At 40.7% G+C, this 26,194-nt stretch overlaps 1 protein-coding gene across 1 annotated transcript in view; it reads left to right on the forward strand.

Moving 5' to 3' along the window:
* The window catches only part of ADAM23 (ADAM metallopeptidase domain 23), a 105,683-nt gene extending 88,801 nt beyond the window's left edge, over nt 1-16,882 (forward strand). The window contains 2 exon segments of the mRNA XM_066621966.1: nt 16,625-16,824; nt 16,826-16,882. Of these exon segments, the coding sequence (XP_066478063.1) occupies nt 16,625-16,824; nt 16,826-16,882 (257 nt within the window).
* The last annotated feature ends 9,312 nt before the right edge of the window (nt 16,883-26,194 follow it).

The following is a 26,194-nucleotide window of genomic DNA, read 5'->3' on the forward strand; positions in this document are numbered from 1 at the left end:
GGGGCAAAACTGGGAGGGTGGAGGGCTGGCAGGAGGATTGTTCAGGCCCCGGAATGGGATGGGGATGGCAGCAGAAGCTGCCACCGCATTCTAGCCCCCCTCCCAGGCCTTGGAACCCGACATGTATCTCCACAGTTCTGTGCCAGCTAAATAGCTGCCACAGATCCAATAAACGTATAGGGCCTGCCAGGGTCCAACACAGGGTAAGGGAACTGATGTTTCCATACCCTGAGGAGATGTCCAGCTGCCTCCTTGGCCCTGTGGGATACAGCTGCAGTTGTTTTGGTGCTACTGTACCGTGGGTCAGGCAGCCTGGTTAGGATTGGGCTATCAGACTGTGATCCTACACATACTTTCCTGGCGGTAAACCCCATTGAACAGTAAACCCCATGCATTTCTGAACAGATATGGATAGAATTGCCTGTAACACATTTATTGTGGCCAGAGCACACTTCATCAGATGCATGAAGTGGGAACTTCAATAAGCAATTGTAGGTTGCCCCTTGGCGCTAAACTAGAGTCAGCTGCCACTTTCTGCTGCTAACTTGCTATCTATCACTTTGAATGGCTAGAATTAAATGCAACTCTCCAGTGCTATGTTTGAGTGGCCTCTCCATGTGCTGGTGGTTCTCTTGCCCTTCGGAAATCCCTATCCCTTCTAAAAAATGGCTGGTAGACATGGCTTTTGCATCTTCAGTAGATCATACCCATAGTCTGGTTGTGTGTACAGTATTTCTTTTTTAAAAAGGAAAGAAGAGTAATGCTGTTTGGAATTATTTAAGCAATTTTTCCGTATCACACATAAGTATTTGAATGAATTTTGAGCTATATTTCTAAAACTGATTTATAAATGTAAGAATTCTTGTGTGCTTTGCTTAGTAAGTGCTATGCAATATGTCATGATGGTACAGAAGAATTTTATAGTTTATGATGGTTCTAAACTGCATCTGTTTTAAAAATGTAAATGAGCACTGATTGCACAGGCTGAGAGGGAAAGAAATCTATGTTAGATCAAGGGGGCATGATTCATAATTCTGTAGGCATAGCTGTGCATAAGGCAAAGGACTCAATGCAGCCTGCTTTCCTTCCTTCCTGCCCCTGGCTGGACCATGGCCAGCATTAATAATAATAATAATAATAATAATAATAATAATAATAATAATAATAATAATAATAATAATAGCAGCCATTATTTTCATACCTTCTGTATATGCATCCAGCCATCCCTTTCATTCCCCAGACTCAGAAAGTGAATGATTAGAAATGGGTTTTTCGGTAATATTGAGATAAAAGCACACGGCACTGCTTTCTGCACTTCTCATTTTTTGGAGGAAAATAAGTCTAACACCTCTACGTGCATGTGGCTGCATCTGCTGACACTATACCACCTGTATCACCTACCTAGTTCTTATATTTCTTATAAATTATTACTAAATTATAATTTATAATTATAATTTATAAAAATGCGCCCTTGGAATAAAAACACATAACATCGCTTTCTGCACTTCTAACTTTGGAAAACACTGAAATCTGCTAAAAAATAAAAACATTTTCACCCACCTCTATAAATAACCTATGTACACAACCCAAAGGAGGAGAGGAGTGACTGGATTTATACCTAGAAGGCCAAACTAGGTGTACTTTTGAAAGTAATTACTAGTGGGCTGCAGTCGATCAAACTGAAAGCCAACCAGGGAGCAAGAGGGAAAGAAAATGGCTTTAGCGAGCTCTGTGGCTATCCCCTTTCCTGCAGGTGGCTGCATTATGTGAGGATGGTTCATATCCATGCTTTATAAGAGGCTGCTGAGTTTTAAAAAAATGGAGTGAGCTTTAAGCTGGTGCTTGCAACACATTCACATTCAGGCAATTTTAGTCTCTGTTCTTATGTTTCTAAAACTGCTGAACTGAATTGTCTGTAAAATGAATAACAGAATACTATATCATTTTGAGGTGCCATTTAATTCTTCTTTTCAGACATCTTCTATGTACGTGATGACTTCCTTTTTAAAAAGTCTTCCCTTTTCCTCTACACAGTGAGCATGGCCACTAACAGGCTTATAGGTGCAGTGGCAGGGACCATTCTGGCTCTGGGGGTGATTTTTGGAGGCACAGGGTGGGGAATAGAGTAAGCATATTTCTTAGTCTAAGAGTTTTATGTTTGGTGCCTAGTGTGTGAGGTAACCGTACGCATCTGAGCCCTCTGTGTATTATCCCATTAGCTTTGTGTTATGTGGTGACCGTATTTGTCATGTGGTTTGAATGTCTGTGTCATGTGATTTGCTCATGCCTTGTTTAATCCTCTCCTGTCTGGGATAATGTGGGGCATAAAACAATACTTTGTGAATTTTATATCTTTTCAATTAATGCAATTCAATGTTTATATGTTTTCAGTGCTCTAAATTATGAAAATAATTTTTAAAAACCATCATTGCAAAATGTAGTTTAATAGACAACTTGAAGTATTTGATATAATTTGGTTTAACTTTATTGCTATTGGTGGGGCCTTCAGTGTAACAGTGGGTAAAAAAAATCCAAGTTGAATAATAAGTAACTAACCTCTTTGGAACTACAGAATTTATATAGCCAGCTTTTAACATTTGTTTTCTAGGATTGTCAGTTGCCTTAGACCAATAGTGTTCTTTGTTACTGTTATGGCCCAATCCAGTGAAAGTGATCATATGGAAACAGCCTTCTGTATGCATAGTCAGTGTGTATCCAACAAAGCATCTGCGCGTGGATCCCCATCTGCATTCATGATGTTCATCAGGGTCCCACTGACTTGGCTAAAGAGACTTATGGAGCTTGTGAGGGATCTCCTTTTGGGACCACCAGTTGTTACACATAACTAATCTGGATTGGGATCGTAAGCTACATAAATATTTTTGTTCAGTAGGTTATATAACTTTGAGATAACTTAAATCTCAGTTAACACATTAATTGATACATATCTTCCATACATAGGGTTGAAGGGATCATGAATACAGATACTTCTGTATTATATGTTTGTAGGTTTTCATAGCCAGCAATAATCCAACAATTTAATATACCTTTACTTGAGTGAGAAGACCATGATTGTACTGAAGAATCAGAATCCATGTTATTGAAAAGTCCCAACTTGTTACTTTCGTTCTACCTGTCTAGGCACATTTCCCTGATGAAATTCTGAAAAAGTCACAGAACGAAATGTTGACATTTTTAACAACATGGATTCTAATTCTTTGACACAACCGTGGTCTTCTCACCTGACTAAAGATATATTAAATTGTTGGAATACTTCTGTATTCTTTGTGGAATATATTGCAGATCATGTTTAGACTGTCTCTGAAGTTATTTCTTCTTTTTCTTTTTCTTTTGTTCTGGTTTTTTAACAATTAGTGTTTCATCTTCATTTTGCTTGCTGTTATCTTGGACAGAAATGGACAAGGTCACCTAATTATTTTGCTACTATCATAACAATTTTAAATGTACACTTTCTCTGTGGCTGACTGGATTGTATAATAGGCAAAATGGTAAAGATACTGGATTAATGTTTGGCATTTTCTGTCGTTTTTGATGTCAGTGAAAGTGGGATTTTATTTTATTTTTATTATTGTTATCAGAAATAACTGTATCCCAACTCATAGAGTGTATTTTTTCTTCATAGCAAATGATCTGCATATAGTTCAAGTTTTATTAGTTCATTTTAAGCCATGTTTTAAAATATGAGCTGCTAGAGAACATTCTTAACTTATTCAAACTTAGTACAAATGTTTCAAGATAATGTCTATAAACAACAATATCACAATATCTGTATTAAACCCAGTCACAAAGTCAGCAAGCTTTTGAATTCATCAAACGTCTTCGTCAGGCTAGATGTTAAGCAAACAACAAAATAAAACAAAAAAGAGGGAGAAAAGAGAACAAAGAAAAAGTTCCATCATATTTGCCTCCAGTATAACTAACAAGGCAATCCTTTGCATGTCTGCTTACTTCTGAGTAGAAATGCAAAGGATTCCATTGTTATACTGAAGGCAGATACAATGGGACTTTTTCTCTGTCCTCTTTTCTCCCTCTGTTTTGTTTTCATTATGTTCATTGGAACTTACACCCAGGAACTTATCCTAATCTCATACTTACACTAACACAATCTGTATTAGATTGCAGCAGTAGGTTTATAAAATTAATTGTAATTATCTGAAAATATTTAGTGTTTTTGTTTAAGTTAACAAAAACACCACTACAGTAAAAAGTTGTGCTATCCAGCCCTTGATAATCTGGAAGTCTCACCAGCTCTGACTTCTGGTTTGAAACTGGAACAGCTGATAGCTACAGAAAACTGACAGCGCCCAAATGACAATGACAGGTACAGCAATGGAGATGTTCTAGTATCTGGAATATAGCAGGAGGCAGCAATGGTTTCATCCTGGACGTGCCAGATATTGCAACTTTACTGTATTTTACTTTTTCATAAGGTAATCCATACAGAATAAAAATACTATAAATAGGCTCTTGAGAAAGTAGGCCTAGAAAACTTTTTCTCTAACAGTATTAATCTACTATTTCATATTCATTCTAGTGCAATAAATGGTTCACACATTCTTACAGGCTCTATGCACTGATTAATTTTCACAATATGGGCAAAAATGGTAATATATGAAGGAAATAAAGCATTGGGTAGCACTCAGGGATATGTATGTAATATTTACCACACTAGGCATAGACAGACCAACAAATCAACAGTATTTTGATAGTACCAGTTATGAGGAGACTGATTCTTTTTCTTCATTCAACTAGTCAGTGCAGAATCAGTAAAATCAGAGTTCAATAGAGAATGGCAAAGAGAGGAGGATATGTGCATGCTTCTGTTCATAGGAGATTTGGGGCTAAAGGGTTTAATAAAGTGCACCACAAATAATCTGAATTATTTGAAGCAATAGTTTTGCATCTGTAAAGAGGACAAAATTTGATGTTACAAATTACACTTTTTCTTTAAGCATCCATATATTACTTCTGTATTGTGAATTTTCAACAACAGTAGATGTACAAAAATATCTGACATTTTATCCTAGGCCTGGCTACTCAGAAGTAAGCCCGGCTGAGTTCAGTGAAACTTATCCCAGGTAAACGTGTGTTGGATTGCAGCCTTAATCATGCAGCACAATAAAAGGAAATATTTAAACCATATGTAGATCATTTTTCCTGTTGGCTGTTGCAAAGAAAGCTAGGGATAGAACTTTTTCATATCAGGACCAGATATTGCATAACAATCAACATATGTAATGTTCTTTACAAAAGACATCTGCTCTGTTAAACTAAACTTCTCTCACCAGTGCATTTGGAATGTGAACAGAATAGAACCCTTTAATTCCATTTATTTTTAGTTATCTGTGTTTCCTTTCTCTTTCTCATCTTTCCTGATACTCTTCTACGTTTTCTTTTTTTGTTTACCTCTCTGACAATATTCCAAACACCACTTAGAATTCAACAAATACTTTTTAACACAGTCAGCGAGCTGTCCTTCAAAGCAGAGCAATGCGCTTTCTGTCTTACTTGTTTATTAACATTTGATGTTGCTACTTTGTAAGGTGTATGTAACATTAAAAATAAGTATAGATTAGTTTAAATTAGAATTTGAAGCATCATTAACAGCAAATACTCTGGTAAAGTTTGGACATGTAAGCATGGTGGATAATCCCTTTTATTTATTTTGCTTTCTTTCCCCTCATATATTCAGAATAAGTTTGGCCCTTTGACAATGTTTGTTTAAAATAATTTAAATTGCTTAACTAAGTTTCCCTTGATGTGAATTAAGTGGTTGGTTCTTATGTCTTTCTTCCCATGATCCTTTGTCACAGGTCCTAGCGCCACCAATCTTATAATAGGTTCCATCGCTGGTGCCATCCTGGTAGCAGCTATTGTCCTTGGGGGGACAGGATGGGGCTTTAAGTAAGCAATGCAGCATGTCTTCTCTTCAGTGGCTATGGCATATCTCTCTTCTGCTTACATCACTAAATTTTGAGTTCCTGCTACAAGACAGCTGGTAAGGTTTTACTTAAGTGATTCCATATTTAGGAAAGGCCAAGTTATACCTCAAAAAATACTCAGAGATGTCACCAGGGTGCAAAGGACTTTTAATTTACCAAGTTTCAGTCAATATTTGCAGAAGTTTCATTTATAATGGGACAAGAACCATCTATTTATTTGTGTCAGAGTTATTAACACTTTACTAGAGGTTTGAAGTGTGGTAGAATTTCTAAAGATATGTTTTTGGAGGAAAAAAATTTGAACCTTCTTTGCACAGTCATGGCAATGCTTTTTTGAACTATTTTGAACTATTTTTTGAACTATTTTGATCATGCGGATTGCAACAGTCATTTGACAGCCTCACTGTGGAGATGTCGGTTGTTACAATTGGTGCTTTCATGTGTATCCACTGGCAGGCCATCTCCTTCACTACCACAGAGATGCTGGCTGTATGAACAACCCTTCTGTCAAAGCTAGATAATATGGAAAATTATCTAGCAGCAGCTAGTGCATCTCTTCCTCCCTCCTCCTCCCTCTGGTATGACACAATGCATCACATGGCATGACCTTGTTGTTTGAGAGTTTATTTTCCCCCAGTGCCTTCCTTAACTGCTGTTTATGTGTTGTATTAACAGAAGTTATCAGAGGAGAGAGAAAGTACAGCGTGTTGGTTTTGTCCACAGCCATGTATTCTCCCTGTTGCTAGATCTGCCCTTAGCTGTTAGCTAAGTATTACATCCAAATACATGTAATTGATTTTCATTAAAAAATGACTTCAAGAGCGGTAAAATTTAGAGTGGAGAAATCACAATAGAGGGCATGTTACCCTGCACATGCCCAATCTCGTCTGATCTCAGAAGCTAAGCAGGGTCAGGCCTGGTTAGTACTTGGATGGGAGACCGCCTGGAAATACCAGGTGCTGTAGGCTTATACCATAGTCTTTCGAGACTGAAGGTTGCCAACCATTGTCTGCCATTTCTTCCCTCCAAATCAGTTCTTCCCTGCAGTAGCTTCCCATGCCATCCACCCTCCATGTTCCAAAAGCGTGTATGCTAGGGCATTGAGATGGTTGAAATTTAGGATGAGTTATAAGCAATTGCAATCAGAGAAAACAATTTATTCCCTAAGTTCTTATTGTCAGAGTTTTTTGTTGTTATTCCCTCCACTCCTGGCTACACACTTTTATAAAATTTCGTATCAAAGTGTTTGCAAAGTTTTAAAGACTATCCACACAAAAAAGTGTTGATATTAACAGAAAGATCCTTAGAATGATTTCCATTACAGGATATGTTTAAATATATGGGAATGGCTAAGTGAAAGAAGTAGTTCAATAAATGAACTGTCCCAGTGTAACCAATGTATGTGTGGATTTTCATATGGATAAGTTCTTGCAGGAGCATCAGGAACCTTGCATCCAGTTGTGGAAATGTATTGGCCAGCAGTGGACATATACTTCCTACTAGAATCTGTTAGCTTCTAATATCACAAACTATGAAAAGGAAAGAAAGCAACTGGATAAGTTTAAATTCTCCCTTCTACCCTCCTCTCTTGCCTTCTCAGTAGGTGGTCAGTGCAGTCCTTTTCCAGTATAGATCACTGTGTGTGTTGGTGCAGGTTCTGTGAGTGCCACAGCTGCATTACTATTTCACGGGACTAGCATGTTTAAATTGATGGCTATGATTTATTGATATTCCTTTCCTAAATCCTTCAAAACATCCAGCCATAGGTATTAATTTTTCTGTGAGAGAGAGAGAGAAAGAGAGAGAGACCCCATTAGAAATTGCCAGAAATAACGAACAGGCAACCCAGTCCCACTAATTCCCCATGCGGCAATGTGGAATCCACTATATCCTGCAGGGGAGTTTCAGGCCTCCAGGGGCTTTCTCGGGGCAAAGGAACATTCACTCCTTTGCCCCAGGGTAAGCTCATGGCAGCCCATTGGGTCTGCTCAGACCTGCACCAGTGATATCATTGGCACAAGTCTACATGGAACTGTGAAGGTGGATCAAACCCAGGAAGAGGGTGAGCATTTGGCAGGTACCACTGCTGCTGAACCCACCCCCTTCCTCGTCCAGTCCACCCACTTCACCCCATTTTACCCCCCCTACCACCACCTGAACCTTCTTACCTGTGGTGTTCCTGGCCCATCACCCTATGGACCCAACTGCTTGCTGCTACTGGCAGTGGTCAGGCTGTGCTCTCCGGCGTGTTGTGTTTGCAACAACCAGAAAGTGTCTCATACTTCCGGAACACATCTTGTAGTGGTGTAACTCAGGGATTGGATTGGACTATTGCAGTGGTTTTCAGACTGGGGTGTCACAACGCCCCAGCCTGAGGGCCCTGGGCTCTTTGCCCTTGGGGCAGGGGCAGCCAGGAGGCAGGGAGGAGGCTCAGGGGGGCTGCAGGGGCTTGGGTGCACTTACCCAAGCCTCCTGCAGCCTCCCAGCATTGTGGGGAGCCTTGCACGACCTTCTGCAGGACTCCCCAGATCAGGGAAAGTGAAAGCGATCGCACCCCGCTCTGCTAAACCGGAAGTGGGGTGCAATCACTCCTCTTTCTCTTCTGATGGGGTTGCAGGGACTGGGGTGCACTCACCAGTCCCTGCAGCAGCCGTCCTGGGTGCGGGAAGCCCTGCATGAGCGGGCTCCCCAGGTTAGGGAAAGGGAAAGTAATGCGATTGCGCCCCACTTCCGGTTTAGCAGAGTGGGTTACAATCACTTCACTTTCACTTTCCCTGACCTGGGGAGCGCTGCAGGTGCTCGTGCAAGGCTCCCCACATCCAGGGACAGCTGCTGCAGGGACTGGTGAGTGCACCCCAGTCTCTACAGCCTTGCGTCGCTGCCTTCCCCTGCCCCCACTGCCTTCCCCGCATCCCCGCAAAGACTTACTGCAGGTTTCAAACTGCTTGAGAGTTTGAAAACCACAGGACTATCGAATATTGTTTGTTCATCTATTTAGTGCATTGCCAATTGATGAAGAATTATAAAAGAAATAAAGACCTTTGCACTATATGATAACCTTTTTTTTTAAAACTTACCTCTCTGTTGTGTCATGGTCCCTAGACAGCCCATAGCATACAGTGGAGCAGTGTTGGCACTGCTGCATGCTATTTGCTAGCTGGAGATAAGATTGGGACCATAAGTGGATATAGAATTGCAACCGAAATGATACTATTCTAATGCTTTTAAAAATGGTCTGCGTATGATTTAATCACTTTCTTGTGACTTAATTGCACAATAATAACAACAATAATTATAAGAGATAATACTTTGCATCCTGTGTGTCATTCTAGTATACATACTATGCACTAAAATGATTTGGTATCATTGTACGGATAGCCTTTCAAAGAAAGAATCCTAATAGTTCTCCATTGTTATAAAAGGAAAGTATATTCTGTAGCAGAACCTCAAATATGATGGCCTCGCCTAGCTCACAGCTTGAAGTGCATGTTTCTTTGGGGTAAAACTGAAAAGGAGTTTTCACTGTATGGCAGAGGCCTAGCTCAGGTAGGCCCTCTCATTTTTTGCTTCATAATTTAGTATGTGTGAGACTTTATGGAGGGCCTTGATTGTGCCTAATATCTGCTAAGGATGAAAGAAAAGATAGTCAATTAACTACAAAACAGCAAGGAGATTTCTGTTCCCAAGATTTTAAGGGCGTACTGAACTCTATTTCGGTGCCATGTCCAAAACAGCAGGTTATTACTATAATATATAAAGTAACAAATTTAGTTTAAGAAGATGATTTAACTCCAAAGAAGCAAACATACAGTGAGGACCTTCAAATATCTAACAAATAACAGTCTTAGAAAATAGTGCTAGTGGAACGGCTAAATATTTCACCTGGGCATCAGAATATTCATTTTTCTGAACCTTAATGTTTTGAAAGAGTTTAAAATGTAATATTATATGACTTTGTTGAACACTACAGACTGTTGTGATGTAAAATTTGGTGAACATGTAGTGACTTTTTAATCTGTCTGTTCATAATGTAAGATTTAATTGAAATTTTGAAATGAGTTTTTACATGTAACATTTCTGAAAACAACCCATAATGAAGAGGGTAGATTTCTGTAGCATCTTGCCTGTATTTAAGAAAGAAAAAAAAGTTGTCTGGGTAGCTGAGAGATGATAATTGCAGATTCCTGTATTCCTGACTGCCCCAAATGTTTAATCAAAAACTCTCTCATAAAAGAGTGTAGCATAATGCTGGTGCTATTCAATGCCCCCTCTGAGCTCTGGGTTGGCAGCCACTGGAATTTTTTGCTTTTTCAGTCCAAATTGGTGTAGAGATATGTGTACTTCAAGCAATTTGAAATACATATATGCATGATTCTTAACATTCTTTTTATTTTTAAAATGTATGATGCTACAGGGTATAGACTAAGAGAAAATTATACGTATGAAGGAATTACATTATCTTTTTAGTAATGTTTTCTTTCTTGCAGTATGCATTGATAATATGGAAAGCAGCTGTTTCCCTTTCCTCTAGTGCAGGGGTGCAAACATAAGGCCCGGGGGCTGGATGCCGTCCCCAGAAGCTTTTTATCCGGCCATCAGGCTCTCAGCTGCTGAGTAGTGCTGAGATGTTACTGCTGAAAAGCAGCCTACATGAAAATTGGGGAACCCCATATCTTGAAATATGATCAAGATTTGGTATTTTCTCTTCTGTCATTTGCAGTTAATGAGTTTTTTTTTGTGAGAACAAAGTGCTGATTTCTGGCCATCAGCTGCTTCATGATGTCACTTTCTGCTTAATGACATCACTTCCGGCCCTCAGCAGGTGCCCTGAATGCTAACTTTGGCCCTCTGTATAAAACGAGTTTGACACCCCTGCTCTAGTGTCTGTATGAAGGCGGGATGAAATTAAGCAGATCAATCCTGACCATAAAAACTAGGCAGATCAATCCTGACCACATTTAAGGTGAAATAACAGCTAGGCACCATGTGTTTCTACAAGATGGCCTGGCAGTTCTGCAGGAGGTATATCTCTGCATTATGATGTGCAATGACTCAACTTCTATTTTCTTCCTCTGTACTAGAGATGGGAACCACTTGATTTCCCAGCAGTTGTCCAAAAACTAGAAGTGTATTTTGCTACACCAACTGTTGACCTTGATAGCAGTCAAACTACATGTAGCAGTAAGGATTTCATAATAGAGCACTTGAAAATAGGCATAGCTGAGTCATTACATGCAAGAATTTTACCTATGAGTGAAACTATGGGCAAATCTCTTACAACTTGCTTAATTAGTGTGTGGTAAGTTCACCGAGGACCAGATAAAATTGTTTGAAGAGCCCAATCTGTCCTATGGGCTACTAGTTGATCAACTCCACTCTATACCACAATTCAGCACCCCCAAATCCTTTGGAACTACATATAAGGTTGGTGACTTCTTTCTGCAAAGGTGTTTTTTTTTTCCCCTTTAAAAAACGATATGACAAGGAAATTGAAGAGGTGCACATTTTCCCACCACTGCCTCTCCATGCTGAAGTCAAGAGGAAAACAAATTCATTAATGCTATGTTAAAAAAGCATATAACTTCAACTTCTGTAGCCTCTTACTAGTGTTTAGTATTGTTAGGCTTGGTACAAAAGAAAGATTTTGACTATGTTTGAGCTGAAATGCTGAAAATGGTAATAAATGGGACCTTTGGAATCATGGGATACAAGGTGATTGTCTTAAAGTTCTTAACAGCAAAATCCCAAGTGATTTTCAATGAACTATTCCCACAAAACATCCTTCACATAACTTAATACAATGCTATAATCAAAGGTATAATTAACTGTTTGTATATTTACCTATCAAGCAATTTACCTTGAAGGCTGTATTTATGTGAATAGTATACCAATCAATCCAATTGACTGAGAATTCGTAGAGAACCCAGCCATAGTCATATGGTCAGTATTTCAGCTCGCTCGTGTGCTTGCAGTTATCTCTGATCATGTAACTAAGGCATACAATCACAAAAGGGAAGGCTGCAAGCTCTGCTTAATATTTTGACAGGTGTGATGCATCTGTCTCCTTTCAATATGAACAGAAAGTACTATTGTCTACTATTAGGATAAAACTCAACAGTGGTGGTCTTGTTCCTTTGTGCAATAATTAAAGGATCCTGTATGGGAGGGGGACATTAGAGAAGATACAAATATTGTATGCTCCGACTCATTACATTTTGTTTCAGGTGTGAATTTTTTTAATACAATGTCTGAGATATGGATTTTTTAAAAATACAGTAGGCCCTCCTTATTTGTGGGGCTTGGTTCTGATAAGGATGTGGATGCTGGAGTCCATTCCTGAAGCTTGCACAGTTACTTGCCTAGAGCCTCCAGAGGCCTCTCTTTGGTTGCACCAGGCTGGCAATGCACTCTGTTGGTCTCCAGGGGCCTCAGAATGAACCACAGAATTCTCCAGAAGCGACTTCCAATCAAAGTGGAAGTTGCCTCCAAAAACCTGAAGTAGCTTCTTGAGGCTTCTGCAGGCCATTCTGGGGCATGCAGACACCAATAGAGTGGGTTGCCGGAACGGCGCCACCCAGGTCTCCAGGTAAGGAATTGCAGGGAGCCTCCAGATGCACCCATGTGGACCCTTTGTTTGTTCAGATGGTTAACTCCGCAGATATGGGTCCCACAGGTGCAGGGGGGTCCACTGTATTCCTCTTAGTATGAGAAGCCCTTGCAGTACTTTGGTAACAACTTTTACATACAATGAAACAGTGATATTGTGTGTCATTTTTGGAGGGATAAAGGCATTTATCAAGTAAGTTAATCATTATAAGCCACAACTGTAAAAAGAGAAAAATGTTTCAAGTTAGAAAAGTCACTGATTCTACATTTGAGGTGTAGTAAATGCATTTATTTCCTACTTTGAGGTACAGAACAGAGCTGTATCCTCCTGCCCTTCACCGTTTTCTGTTTGTGCTCAAGTATCTAAGATAAATTTAAGAGAAAATAGATTGTATTTGGTTTTTTCTAGGAAGGAGCCATAGGCTTAGAAAGTAAGGATATCAACAGTTGAAGAAGTAATCTCATGTTAATAAGTGTTTTAAACTTTTGGCTATGAGTTCTTCGAGGAAAGATAACAATGTTCTCCTTTAGTATCTGTAGTTGATTAACAGAATTAGGTTTAACCATAACCATACTTGTGAGAAAGAATTCAAATAGCAGTATATTCTTCTAGCGCACATGTCGTTTTCTAGTGCACACATAGCCAAAGTGGCTACTGCATCCTGCGGCAACATAGCAGCCACCAAAGGTCTCCTTGGTGGAAAGGGACTTTCATCCTCTTCCCTCTGGGAAAAACCCGACAATGGGGCTTCTCAAGACTATACCAGCTATTTTGCTGGTGCAGACTTGAGAGACTCCATGTTGGGCCAGAAGGCCTGACACGGAGTTCAGGATACAGTGGAGCAGAGCTCCACAAGTCCCACTCCCTTCCTGCTCTGGTTCCTCACATCGCCCTCCCCCACCCCAGAATGCATGCCCCCAAAGCCCTTGCCTCTTCCCGGAGCTCTGGGCTCTGTCTAACTCTGGGCAGCGTCAGGTCAGTGCCAGCTGGCCAGTGCCAGCGCTGAGTCAGCACAGGGTGTCACAGGTGTGACTTACTGCATGCTTGCAACACCCAGCGCTGGCACTAGAGATCAGCACCAGTGCTGACCTAGCTCAGGATTAAACCCTGAGTGTCCTTACCATAGGGTAGCCTCCCTGTGTCTTTATGCTTCCTTATGGTAGCCTCCCAAGTAGTGCTGCCACCATCAGGAGCATCCTCATGGTGTTAAGCCATTTCTACCCAATGCTGCATATACGCAACAGGGATCAAATGTGTACACCTATTGGCTGAGCAGAAATGGGTTGGAAAGTGCATGCAGTGTCGTCATCCCATCCCCCCACATGAGTAGGTTGCAAGTGGAATCCCTTTCATGGTGAGAACTTCCCATTTGTGGGGGGACCTCCCCCACTAACTGGAAGCAGTAGTCGGGATGCTTCCCATAAACTGTAAGATGTATTTTGTATAACATTGCCCAAACAAAAAACCTATGTACTACTTCATCATTTCTCAAGAGTACTGTTTTTGTTGCTGTTGGGCTGCTTTTCTTACTACCATTGTAAATCGTATTGTCTAATTGTGAAACAATTGAACTTACATTGGAATAGGATAAATGATAAGATAAATTGCAGCATTGGTTCCAAAATCTCTCATCATGAAAAACATTGTAGATACAGGAATATTGTTAATGAAGACATTTTGTTTAAGTCGAGGTTTTCATTGTTTATGCTAAAGGGGTAGCAATGATAGGGCCCTGTCGTAAAGATGGCGCCACTTCTAGGTACAACAGCGCCAAAGCGGCTACTGCTGCATCTTGTGGCACCTTGGCAGCTGCTAGAGGTCTCCTCAGGAAGGGAGCTTTTATCCCCTTCCCTCCAGGAAAGTTCCAAGCCCCATAATGGGGCTTCTCTAGTTTGTACCGGCTGTGCCAGTCCCATCTTCCTCCTGCCCCTTTCCTCCCCACACCCCACCCTCCCTCCGCCCCGGAACATTTTCCTTTGCCCTGGCAAACTTTACAGCTGCCTGAAGCTCCTCCCTTGCTCCAGGCTGCAGTTGGCTAGCGCTGGGCTCAGTGCCAACTGGCTCTGGGCCAGCACCAGCAGTGACACAGGAGGAGGTCGCAGGCGTGCCTTATGGCACATTTGCGACACCCAGCGCTGGCAGTACACTTGTATGACTGCGGCGGCGTCTTGAGCACAACCGGGCAGCCACTGGCAGTTCCTCAGGAGAAGGGGACATTCATTCCCTTCCCCCAAGCAAGGGAAGTAGCTCCACAATGGGGCTACTCGACTCTGTGGCATCTCTTTAGCGTGCGCAGAATCAAGAAGCCTCATGGTGGACTGCAAGGCCTGACACGAGGCTCTGAAGCCAGCAGAGCTGAGCTCCAGTGGTCCCACCCCTCTCACGCCCTGCTTCCTCCCTTCACCATGCCTTCTTGCCTCCCTCCACCCACCCTGGAAAGCCTCTCCCTGCCTCCTCCACACTGCGACTTACCTCTCCGCCTCCAGATGCTTTGCATGGAGCTCCTGGCGGTGGATTGCTGGCCTCCGACTGTCGCTTTCGCAGTGTGGGCTCACACTGGTGCTGGGCCGGTGTCAACTTCGGCAAACATGCCTTACAGCACATTTGCGACAGTGCGCTCCAGTGATGATTAATGAACCAGCACACACTGCATAAGATTGGGTCCTTAGTCTGTTGAAGCTAGAAACAAGAAAGTCTTGTGGTCCTTTACAAATGAAGAGATATGTTGTGGTATAAATTCTCATGGACTACAACCTACTTTATTAAATGCATGGAATGTTACTCTGAGTAGATACAGATACAGAGAAAAAAAATTTCTCTGGATACAGAAAAACAATTGTAGACAGTGGAGTGAAAAGGACATGAAATGCAGGAGCTCTGTGTAGCCTAAATGTATAAGAATGTATAAGCCTTCTTTCTAGCAATTATGTTAGTGGTGTGAGATTTAAAAAATAACACTGGGCTGGACATTTCAGATCTGCCTTTACTATGTGAACACTAGTGAAGCTCTTCTGTTATAGCTGAATAATGCAGTCCCTTTGATTCATGATACATATTGTTGGGAAGTATTTCATGTACAAAAAGTCATAAAAATGGTTGCTCTAATGCATTTATCAAAACACTGATTCACAAGGTGCATGTTTGAGTTATGTGGCACAAAAGTAAAGCCTAATAATATTGTCTCTGCAAACATTCACTGTTTACCATATTTACAAACTGAACAATTTACTTTTAAATTCAGTACACGGCAGCAACATACAGAAGCATGGAGTGAAGAAGATCCAAGGCTTTATGTTCCATAATGTTAGGGAATCTGTGAAATCCTGTTCTGTGTTTTACTGCATGACAATTTGGTGGCGGTAGCAATGCACACGCCCAGTGTTAAGACAAAATGCATGAGCCCCTTGCTTGATGCCCCACATAAAGCCAGATTATGGGGAGGTTGCACCCAATTTGTGTGTTGCCTTGTAATGTCTTGCTGTTTAATTATATAGGATATTGGTATGATAGAAGAATGGACGTTTAGACCAAAAGCTTATTGTTTGCTAATGACAGCAGCAACTTTCAGTGGCTCAACTAACATTTGCTGGTGTCCATTCTTCTTCATTTGCAGTTTTACAGCATCTGCTTTATGGAGATTGACGGTTCCGTTGTATAGTAAAGGCTGACATGAGGGCCCAAACTTTGTTCTATATTGAAATGAAACTATTTTGACTTTGTTGTAAATAGTCAAAATAGCAATTGCTTGTGTATGAAAGAATGTCGTCCCGGTCCCTGATCCATCCATCCCCAAAAGTATATTGTTACTGCACAAATGGGGGTGTAGATTTAACAGAATCCACAGAAAGTGTTTTTATTATCATTAAAGGCTGGTGTCAACATGTAAATCCTTTTCATAGGAAACATTATTGGCTAATTTCAAGTTTAAACTTGGAGTACCTTAATGTGAGCCTTTACTATGTGTGGAGATAATAACATGACATTTTCAATTATGCCTCACAAAGATATTTCTTGTTTCCCCTTTTCATTGTTTCACCTCTTCTTTAACTGGAAGAAATGTCAAGAAGAGGAGGTATGATCCTAGTCAACAAGGTATCTAAGGAACTTGCTGGAAGCACCTATCTGTGCATTACAGGATTCTGGGCGTGGTGGCTTTTGTTGTGCAGAAAGTACTTCACTGCAGAAGACAAACTAACAAAGGTGATTTACTATGAACTGCAAGCGGAGATATTTGTGAAAGGGCTGAAGGAAAATCTGTCCTTTTTGGAGATTCAAGTTCAAGAGCTCCCTCCACTCATCTCTCTTTTTTTAGGGTGTTAGAGACCAGATAAATATTATAAATGAACTATTTTGGCCTAATTTTTTTAAAAAAACAAAGAACGGAGCAAACTAAGTGCAATAAGAGAACTGTTTCAAAATATTCAAATAGGTAAAGAATTTCCTAAATGATAACTTGAGTTCGCATGACCTTTTTCATATTAATGACAGACTCCAGTGGCATGATAAGCTAACTTTTGAAATGGTAAACTGCATGGCATATATACAGCAAATGAGTTAGCAAGCTGACGCCCAAGCAAAATCTGCGTACCAAGAAAACAATAAATACAAAACATAGACAAGCTGATTCTGGGTTTTTATGAACTCACTTCCACCAGTGCAACACGCACTGCTCTCTGAGCAATTCAGCTCGCTTCCTGATGTATGTATTGCTCATAACTCTTGTTTAGGTTTTTTGGCAAACTTCTTTGGGGTGTGGCTGGCCAAGCCATAATGATATATAATTTTAAATATGGAGTTAAGAGATTTTTGTCATATCACACTCAGAAGATTTTTTTTTAAGCTTTTGTTCTCTATGTGAATCTATCTCTTTGGGTTTATAAAAAGCCTTTAAAAATTTTTGCTCCCCTTTAAACTTTTTTTGGTAGCATGTTATATAGTGGGAATTCTGGGCTTGCTCTAAAAAGGCATATATCACATGCAGATGCAGGGAGTTCCAACAGAAAGCAGGCGTGCTTTTTAAATTTGTATGCTTGAAACCAAAAAAAAAAAACCCATCCAAAACCTATGTGTAAATGCATATGTATGCAATGAGTTTTCCTCTTTCCAAATGCATTATTTGCTATCATGCAGATATTTTGTATATAATGTAAGAAAGTTGACACCCTCTCAAATTAATCACAGAAGTGCCAAGCTTATAACTTTTTAATTTTACCATCTATTTTCCTTTCTCTAACTCACATTGTATGAAAGGAAAAGAAGCCTAAATAAGCCTTAAAATATCCACACTACTGAGAGTTTTTTAATAAGTTAACAGCGCAATCCTGTACATGTTTACTTGAAACTGAGTCCGACTATATTCAGCGAGACTTACTCTGAAGAAAATGTGTACAGCATTGCAACCTAAGGCTTTCCCGTCTATTGTTTTATATTCCCCAGCATCACTTCACCTCTGGGATCACCATTCTGTTTCGGACAAGCTTGTAAAAATGATTCAAACATCCATGTGTCCCTAAGATCATGTGTGTAGTAAGTGAATGTCACTTTCTAGGCTACTTGTGGTTACTGTAATGGCGCCATTCTGTTTGGCAAAGTAAGGACAGTTGTTGGCATTTATGTGTTTAGATCATATTTCTTCATGTTTAATTATGACAATAGATTTAAGTATATATTAATTCCCCTTGCAACCCTAATTAGACATTCTCACCAGTCTCTTGTCTGGTGTAGAGTAGCAATGATGAGATTACAACTTTTGCTAGCACACCAGAATGAGTTGTATTGTGAATAAAGCATCTCTGGTGTACTTCTTCAGGGTAATTGTGCATGGACTTTATGCTGATACTCAGGTGCCGTGTGGGATGGCACTCACAGGCTTTTCATCCATGCCTGCTGGATACAGTGTCTCTGACAGTATTAGGGTGTCATCCTGTACAAAACCAGCCATGATTTTAAAGACAGTAAGGGCCAAACTACACATTCCAATAAATGCATGTGTTTGTCCCTCAAATGTTTAAACAAATATCATAGGGAGAGGGCATGCAAAATGTCCTGAAGGGGGGATTTAGCTCTTAGCTTCTGTTGTGATTATGTGCCCCTCCTTGCACTATTTATAGAAAGCAAAAAGATTATGTTAAATGTTAATACAAACTTCTTCCCCCCCCCCCCCCATAATTGCATGGGTAGTGGTACAGTTGCGGTTGTATCAGTGATAGGGGTTACATGCTAAAAAACCTTTGAGGCCATTTTGGATTGTGCTCCCAGTGATATTTGTTGGAAAAGGGGGGGGGGGAGATGCATTTATTGGCATGTTTAGCTTGGCCATGAGTATCTTAAACTCTTCCTTTCTTGCTGCATCATACAAATATAAACAGAAGGTGCAACCACAGCCTTGGTTGCATTCATGCCAATGGCAGACTGTTTTATTACAATTGGCTGTTGGTAACTTTTAGTCTGGTCACACATACTAGTACTTTTGTGTAGACTAGCATAATTCAGCTGATTCCGCAGAAATTTTAGTATATATTGACGGTGGAATATTTACATTTTAATATTACTTTCCCACTGCATAATTTGTAATTAAAAGTGAAGCAGACCATGATGACTTAAGGTACCTTTTAAAAGTTGTGTTGATTCTGGTCTGAGATTTAACTGTATGAGTTAGTCTTAAAGCAATATCAACTATTTGAGACAACATTTTTATTTGTGCTGTTAATTGTGATAATTTACATCTCCCAGTTGCCTTTCTTATAAAAATTGTTCAGTAATTTTTGGTGGTTAAGACATGGGTGTTTAGCTGATGGTTATTTTTGTATAATCAGCACAATTGATTTAAAATAATTAATGTCCGATGAGTAATACAGGGCATTTGTTCCTTTGCCCTGGGGTAAGCCAGCGATATTGCTTGCACAGGTCCGTGTTGTCTGGTGAAGGGGGACTGGGCCTGAGAAGGGGTTGGAGTTCAGCGGGTGCTGCCACTGCCAAACCCTGCCCCTTCCCAGGCACTATGTTCCTTTAATACTTTACATCCAGTCCATTAACATTCAACTTTCTCTAGAGATAGCTCTGAGCATGCAACATTTTGCATGTGATATTGTAATTTACTTTCCTTCTTGACCTGGAAGCAAAACTGTGTCTGAAAGTAAAATAAATACTCCTAATGTTCTCCTTTTCTGGTCCTCTCACTTGTAATACAACATTGTCCAGGAAAACTGTTTTCTTAATGCCACTTTGCTTTCAAGTATATTTGGGATAATATCAGGTGCTAAGGTCTCTCTTTGATTTTGTTTTGGGAAGAGTGTGGTAACCACAGTAGACAATGCCATTCCATATGGTTACAAAAATGTGTATTTAAAAAAAAACAACTCTTCAAGTTATTCACAAAAACATTGTAAATGTGCGATGTGATGTTTTTAATCAGACCACAGTGGTCCCCAATTATGTACATATGGTGAGAGTTGGTGTAACTTTTTGTTACACTAGCAATTTCATAAGGAATATAATTTCTTATCTAAATTTATCCTTTGTTCTGTTGTGTGTGTGTGTGTGTGTGCGTGTGTGTGTGTGTGTGTGTTTTGGGAATACACAAGCTTTATGTATAGAATGTAAATTACCATGCAACCACATAGCTCAAAAGAAGTGGATTGTAATGTTTTCTGTGGTAATTTGGGTTATGTAATCAAATCTCTTAAGATAGATATTTTATTTTTTTAAGCCTTCATTTACCACTTTATGTTTTGTTGCTTCTTATTTTTTTACCATAAGTGTCACTTTTAATGTTGTTTGACAGAATAAATGTTAAGTTTCCATTTCACCCACTATGTTTTTGCTCCATTAAAAGGATTCATCTTGACAGAACGGATGGAAATTTGTATAGCTTATGTTGATATGCTGCATGATCCCACTGATTTGAGTAAATCCTCCACTAAGGGGAAGCTCCACTACGCAAATTAAAAAAAATATATTCTAGGTGCATGTTAAAATAAATTACATAGAACTGGAGTTTTACAACATTTTCTTTACTATGCAATGATAGGTATTGCACAATCTTAAAATTCAAGGACAAATGTCTGAGGAACTTTACAAAATAATGTATTGAATAAATTGAATTTATTTTTGATCTAAGAAGCTATCAGTCATATTTTATATTCATTGTTGCTTCCACTTTTAATCTTCCTTTTAAATTGTTTGTATTTTTTAAGTGCACAATATGACTAAAACTTGTTTTTGTTTGAAGTTAATACTCATTCATGTTGGCTGCTGATGAATGGAAATTTAGTTGTCATTGTTTTGCATCTTAGTAAATGAGTATTAAAGACATCATGAACATGAAAAGTTTCAATCTCTAAGTTTATTTTTTATATGGATGCTGTTCCGAATGGCCTAACTCCAACAAATGTTACAGTTAACAATAAGATTCATTAATATTTATAAGAACACTGCAACAACCCTTAATTAATCCAGGATTTATATTCACTCATGGGAATGCTGTCATAAGTCATTGTCATTAGAAAACAGTAACACAGGATGGATTTATATGTCAGATTGCAGCTCAGATCACACTTCCCATATTACAACAAAGTTGGGACTGCATATCTCTTCTGGATCAGTTCCATCTTTTTTTGTAACATTTATATCCACATGTTTAATAGCACATGTCAGCCCATAGTTAGCAAAGGATCCCAGACAAGATCATGGATGTTTTTGACAAGCGCATGTACGTTTTTTACAGTCCAATCCTAAGCTTCGTTGGCACAGCAGGACCTTATGACCTTTGATGTATCCAATGCAGATTAGGAGCAGGCTTGAAGTCTCCTTAGGGTAAGAGGGTATTTCCCCCTTACCCCAAGTAATGCCACAGTCCGTGCTATGGGGCTACTTGGATATAAATCTTTTCCTTTCTATTTGAATCTTTCAGTCAAGTAAATGGTGTCCCTTTTGCAGGGATGTGCTCAAGTCACTAAGCCCAAGTCTCAAGTCACAGCTTTTCTGACTTGACTCAGGTCCCAGGTACATCTTTCTGAGCTAAATTTCACAGAAAAAAAGGGAGGTGGCAGCAGGGTGGGTGGGTGTTGTCATTTAACATCCCCCTGATGTTCCATCCCATCTGCACTCCAGTCAGCTATGTATTGAAGTCCTTCACTTCAACCACAATTTATATAGCAGACCCTTGCTAAGTGGGTAAGAGGCACTTTTCAAGTGGGTGCTCCTCTTTTATTTAGCAGGGGGAGAGTAACTGGCCGTGCTCACCCCAGCAGTGTCCTTTCTAGTGGCTGGCTGCTGGTGTTTGTGTCTTTTAGATTGTGAGCCCTTTTGGGACAGGGAGTCATTAGTTATTTGATTTTTCTCTGTAAACTGCTTTATGAACTTTTGTTGAAAAGCGGTATATAAATACTGTTAATAACAATAATTAATAATAATGTAAATAAAAACCATGCCGTTATTCAAATTAATCAAGATCCCATTCCCAGAGTTCTCTTCTTGGAGCCTGCCTGGCTGCCGTGATAATAACTGCCTGCAAATTCAAAATAAACTGACCTGAGTGCAGATGAACCGCACAGCACCTGATGGTGTGCTTTGCAGCAGAAGGGGAAAAACAGCCTTCCTTGGCCTCAACTCAGTAAACCAAGGACCCCACTCTCCTGCAGCTGGCCCTGAAAATTGCCTGCTGTCACTTCCCAAATGGAGAAATCTGTGGGTCTTTGAATTTCCTTTCCCTCCCAAACAAGCCCAGACTTCTAGAGTTCAGTGAGTATCCCAATACCTCCATTTTCTTTGGGTGGCCCCATTTGACTACAGTCCTATCAGCAGAAGAGTGGGGTATCCATCCTGATTGTCAACTGAGGCCAAATCCCAAATTGGGGGATGAATAGAAGGATAGGATTGATGACAGTAATGCTATCCATGAATTGCAAAGTCAAAGAAGGTTTGGCATTGAGGGAAGGAAGGGCACCCAAAGCAATATAAAATTTGACGACCCACCATTATGAGGTTTTTCTGGTGCATGCACTGCCCCCACCTCCTCTGTTCCTCCACTGCCACTTCTTAACTGCTGGGTGAAGAGGATGCTGGGAATGGACCCTTTCTCACACCCACCCTCTTTCCCACCTAGTCAGTTTAGAAGAAGTAGTGAGAGAGGAAAAGAAACAGCAGAAGTGGCAACTGGGAAGAGGGTTACAATGGTGGCTACCTCCACCTTCAGCTTTGTGATATTTTGTAGCATTGCTAGAGGAGGAGGTAAGCTGCACCCCCTATCTTTTCACTCACTTTCCTAAGGAAAGTGCAGAAAAGAGAATGGGGCGGCAGCCATACAGGCAACAGACCAGGGGAAACAGATGATGGGATTGCAGTGGTCTAGTTTGTCCCATTGGTTTGCTGCCTCTCCCAGCCAGCTGCTCAAAGGGATAGCCTGATGCATTGGAACTGGCTACCAAATCCCACAAACTGGGTCACAAATGGGATTAGGTAGGAAGCATTTCTGGTGCATGCTTAGTGAGTTAATTAATTAAAAGTTTGTGCCCTGCACTTTCCATTCTCTTAAAGGAATTATCGAGGCAGCTACCTTTTCCATTATTAAAAACACAACAATTACAAAAACAACTTACTCTTTCTTAATCCACTGGAATCCAACACATTTGAAGAAGTGTATTTCCTCAATCCTAATGCCCAACTGGCTCAAATAGGCCTATTCCCTTCCCCTCCTGATGCCACCATGTTTTTCCAGCTGTCACCTCAGCATTCCATGGCTTTTGGGAGCTTGGGCAGCCTGATCCAAAGCCGGGGCAATGCCAGCAGCCCGTGCGCTACCCCGGCAATGATTATGGCAAACATGCTATAAGGCAGTAGTTCTCACAGTTAGCACTGGGACCCACTTTTTAGAATGAGAACCTGTCAGGACCAGAAGTAACCATCATCGAACAGGAAAATTTTTCACAATCCTAGGCTGCAATCCTACCCACACTTACCCAGGAGTAAATCTCTTTTACTATCATTGTTAAAAAAATATACATAGTAGCCTGTTAAAAGTGCAGGTCTGTAACATTTCCCAAAATGCAGTCACATACCATGGTGGCATCAAGTCTAATATATTAAAAATAAAATATTGAAATGAACGGGGACCCATCGGAATTTGGCTCACGACCCACCTAGTGGGTTCCAACCCACAGTTTGAGAAACTGCTGTAAGACATGTTGCAGTGATCAGGAAGAGTGGTGCTGGTAGAGAGGCTAGCATGAGTTGATGCTGACCCTCTGCACTGGTAAGGATGCTCTGGAGTGCCCAGTGAGAAGGCATGCCAGTGGGGGGCGGGGGAAGATGGGGAGGGGATGAAACTGGGTGGAGGGATTGCGGGCCGGAGAATGGTTTAGGTGTGGGGGCAGGAACGCAGCAAAGGCATTCACTAAATCTGAGCCTCAGCGCCCAACACAGGTCTCCTCAGTTCTGTGCCTGCTAAATAGCCAAATAGACCCATAAGAGCTGCCAGGGTTGTACCAATGTTCCCTTACCCCAAGGAGACTTCTGGCTACTGCTTTGGCCCTGAAGGGTACTGCAGTGGCTGTTTTGGCACTGCTGCTGTATCATGTGGTGCAGGCAGGCATAGGATTGGGTCCTGAATATGCTCAGTCCCCTGGGGGCTGGGGATAAGAATAGGCCCTCAGTTTGGCTGTACTTGTCGTAAGAGGCAACTAAACAGCCACCGGATAGACGAGGCTCATCAGCCTGGGAAGGCAGCTCATCTGAGAGAAGGAAAACTCTGATCCCAAACCTCCACTGCCTTGTGGCTACATCCAGTTACGGAAAAGGCTTCAGGAGTCAACCTCGAGGAAAAATCCAGAGCCGGAGTCCCTGAGGCAGTTCATGGCTGAACACAGTCACGTTCTGGCAACTCCTGCGACGCCGCTGGAACCAACTGTATTGGCTTCTGCCTTTCCATTGGACCATTTCAGCGACGTGGAGAGGGGGGATTTGCTGCATGAGTAACAGCCTATCCTCCATATCTACCTTACCCAGGCTTCGTGCACTGGAGAGGACACTGTTCTGGAACCACTATTCAGAGCACAATACCATAGTCTTCCGAGACTGAAGGATGCCAACTAAATGCTCAGTCCCATTCACACACACACTGTGTGTGTGTGTGTGTGTGTGTGTGTGTGTGTTTGTTTTAAGGGAGGTCCCTTTCTTTTTCTTTAATTTCAAACATATCTAAGATATGCCGGTGCACATGCAGAACCACTGCCTTGCCTGTGGGTAGCCCAGCTTCAGTAGAAATAGACTGTCCGTCAACCCCCTGAATTTGCTCTTATTGTATAGGTTGTTTTTAATATAAATTGCTTAAGCAGGTTGCATATATAGTCCCACAAACCTGGCTACCAAGCAGTCTTGTTCTGTTAATGTTTCATGTGAATGGAGTGTGATCCAGAGGTAAAGAGCTCTCAGTTTATAGTTTCAGACACTTCAACTTTGGAACTTCAGACCTGCTGATATATTTCCAGTTAAGATGCTGAACAAACTGAAAACTTGTCAGATAGCCCGCAAGGGCTTGAAGTCCCTGAAGAACATAATTCCGTATTCTTTTGCTATAACAGTAACTTCTTAATGTAATAAACACTGCACAGGAGGCGCATACAGCCCTTCCTGGAATGTAACATCTCAGGCTACATGTACAAGGAATGCATTTTTTCCCCTCATCATTTATAAATCTCTTTCCATATAGAAAGCTATTGTATTTGGAGGAAGCTTTCTTTATGTGCTTGATTTCCACATACAGATTTTTGTTCCACATGAAAAAGCACTGAAACATGAGATCTGTGCCTGCTGCCGCCAGATTGCCTTGTTGCAGGAACCCTGAAATGACCTATCATCATCATGACAATCACTGTTACCTTGGGTAACCATTTGATCCTGTGGTGAGGCATTGTAGCACATGTGAACCACCCTAAACCCATACTGTTTTTAACTCTGGCACTGTAGAGGTGGGTATACAATGCGCCTAAATAGAGCTGTCTCATACTCTCATTTAACACTTTCAACAATGAAAAAACATACATTAAGCAGCCTTTCTGAAATGTCTTTTTAAAATGCAATTGTACAAACATAACTTTGGAAGCATCACTGATTTGTCCAGACAGCTTCTGTGGGTTTGTGTCCTGGAAAATTTAAAGTTGGGGAGGTGGAGATGGGGATGGGGATGGATGTGCACTTCTTTTACAAAACTGGTGCTCCAGCATTCACAACCAGCCCCTTCATTTGCAAAGTTGCATGCTTTCCAGAATGCAAGAGACACACTCCTCCTGGCATATCATTAAAATGAATCTCAAAAAGTTTTTTGTAAAATTGCTTTGAATGACTGAACTGAGGAAATGCTGGTGAGGAAGCATGCAGGTAATTGCTGGAACTTCTATGACTGTGCTGTCTTCAAGATTCTCCCAAAGATGTGGCTGGGTGTGTTGTATAACAATTGAACATCTATATCCAGGAAGGACATGACTGGATGTGAACCCTTTGTCTGTCTCTTCTACCCCACCTTTCCGTCCCAAATTCATGGCAACTCTGTGACACATCTCTGAGCCAGGGTAAAGCTGTCTGAGGCTACACCCTGTGTCATCATCACTGGGATGTCAACATAGCTTTT

Source organism: Tiliqua scincoides, chromosome 1, assembly GCF_035046505.1.
Source record: "Tiliqua scincoides isolate rTilSci1 chromosome 1, rTilSci1.hap2, whole genome shotgun sequence".
NCBI classification, from domain to species: Eukaryota; Metazoa; Chordata; class Lepidosauria; order Squamata; family Scincidae; genus Tiliqua; species Tiliqua scincoides.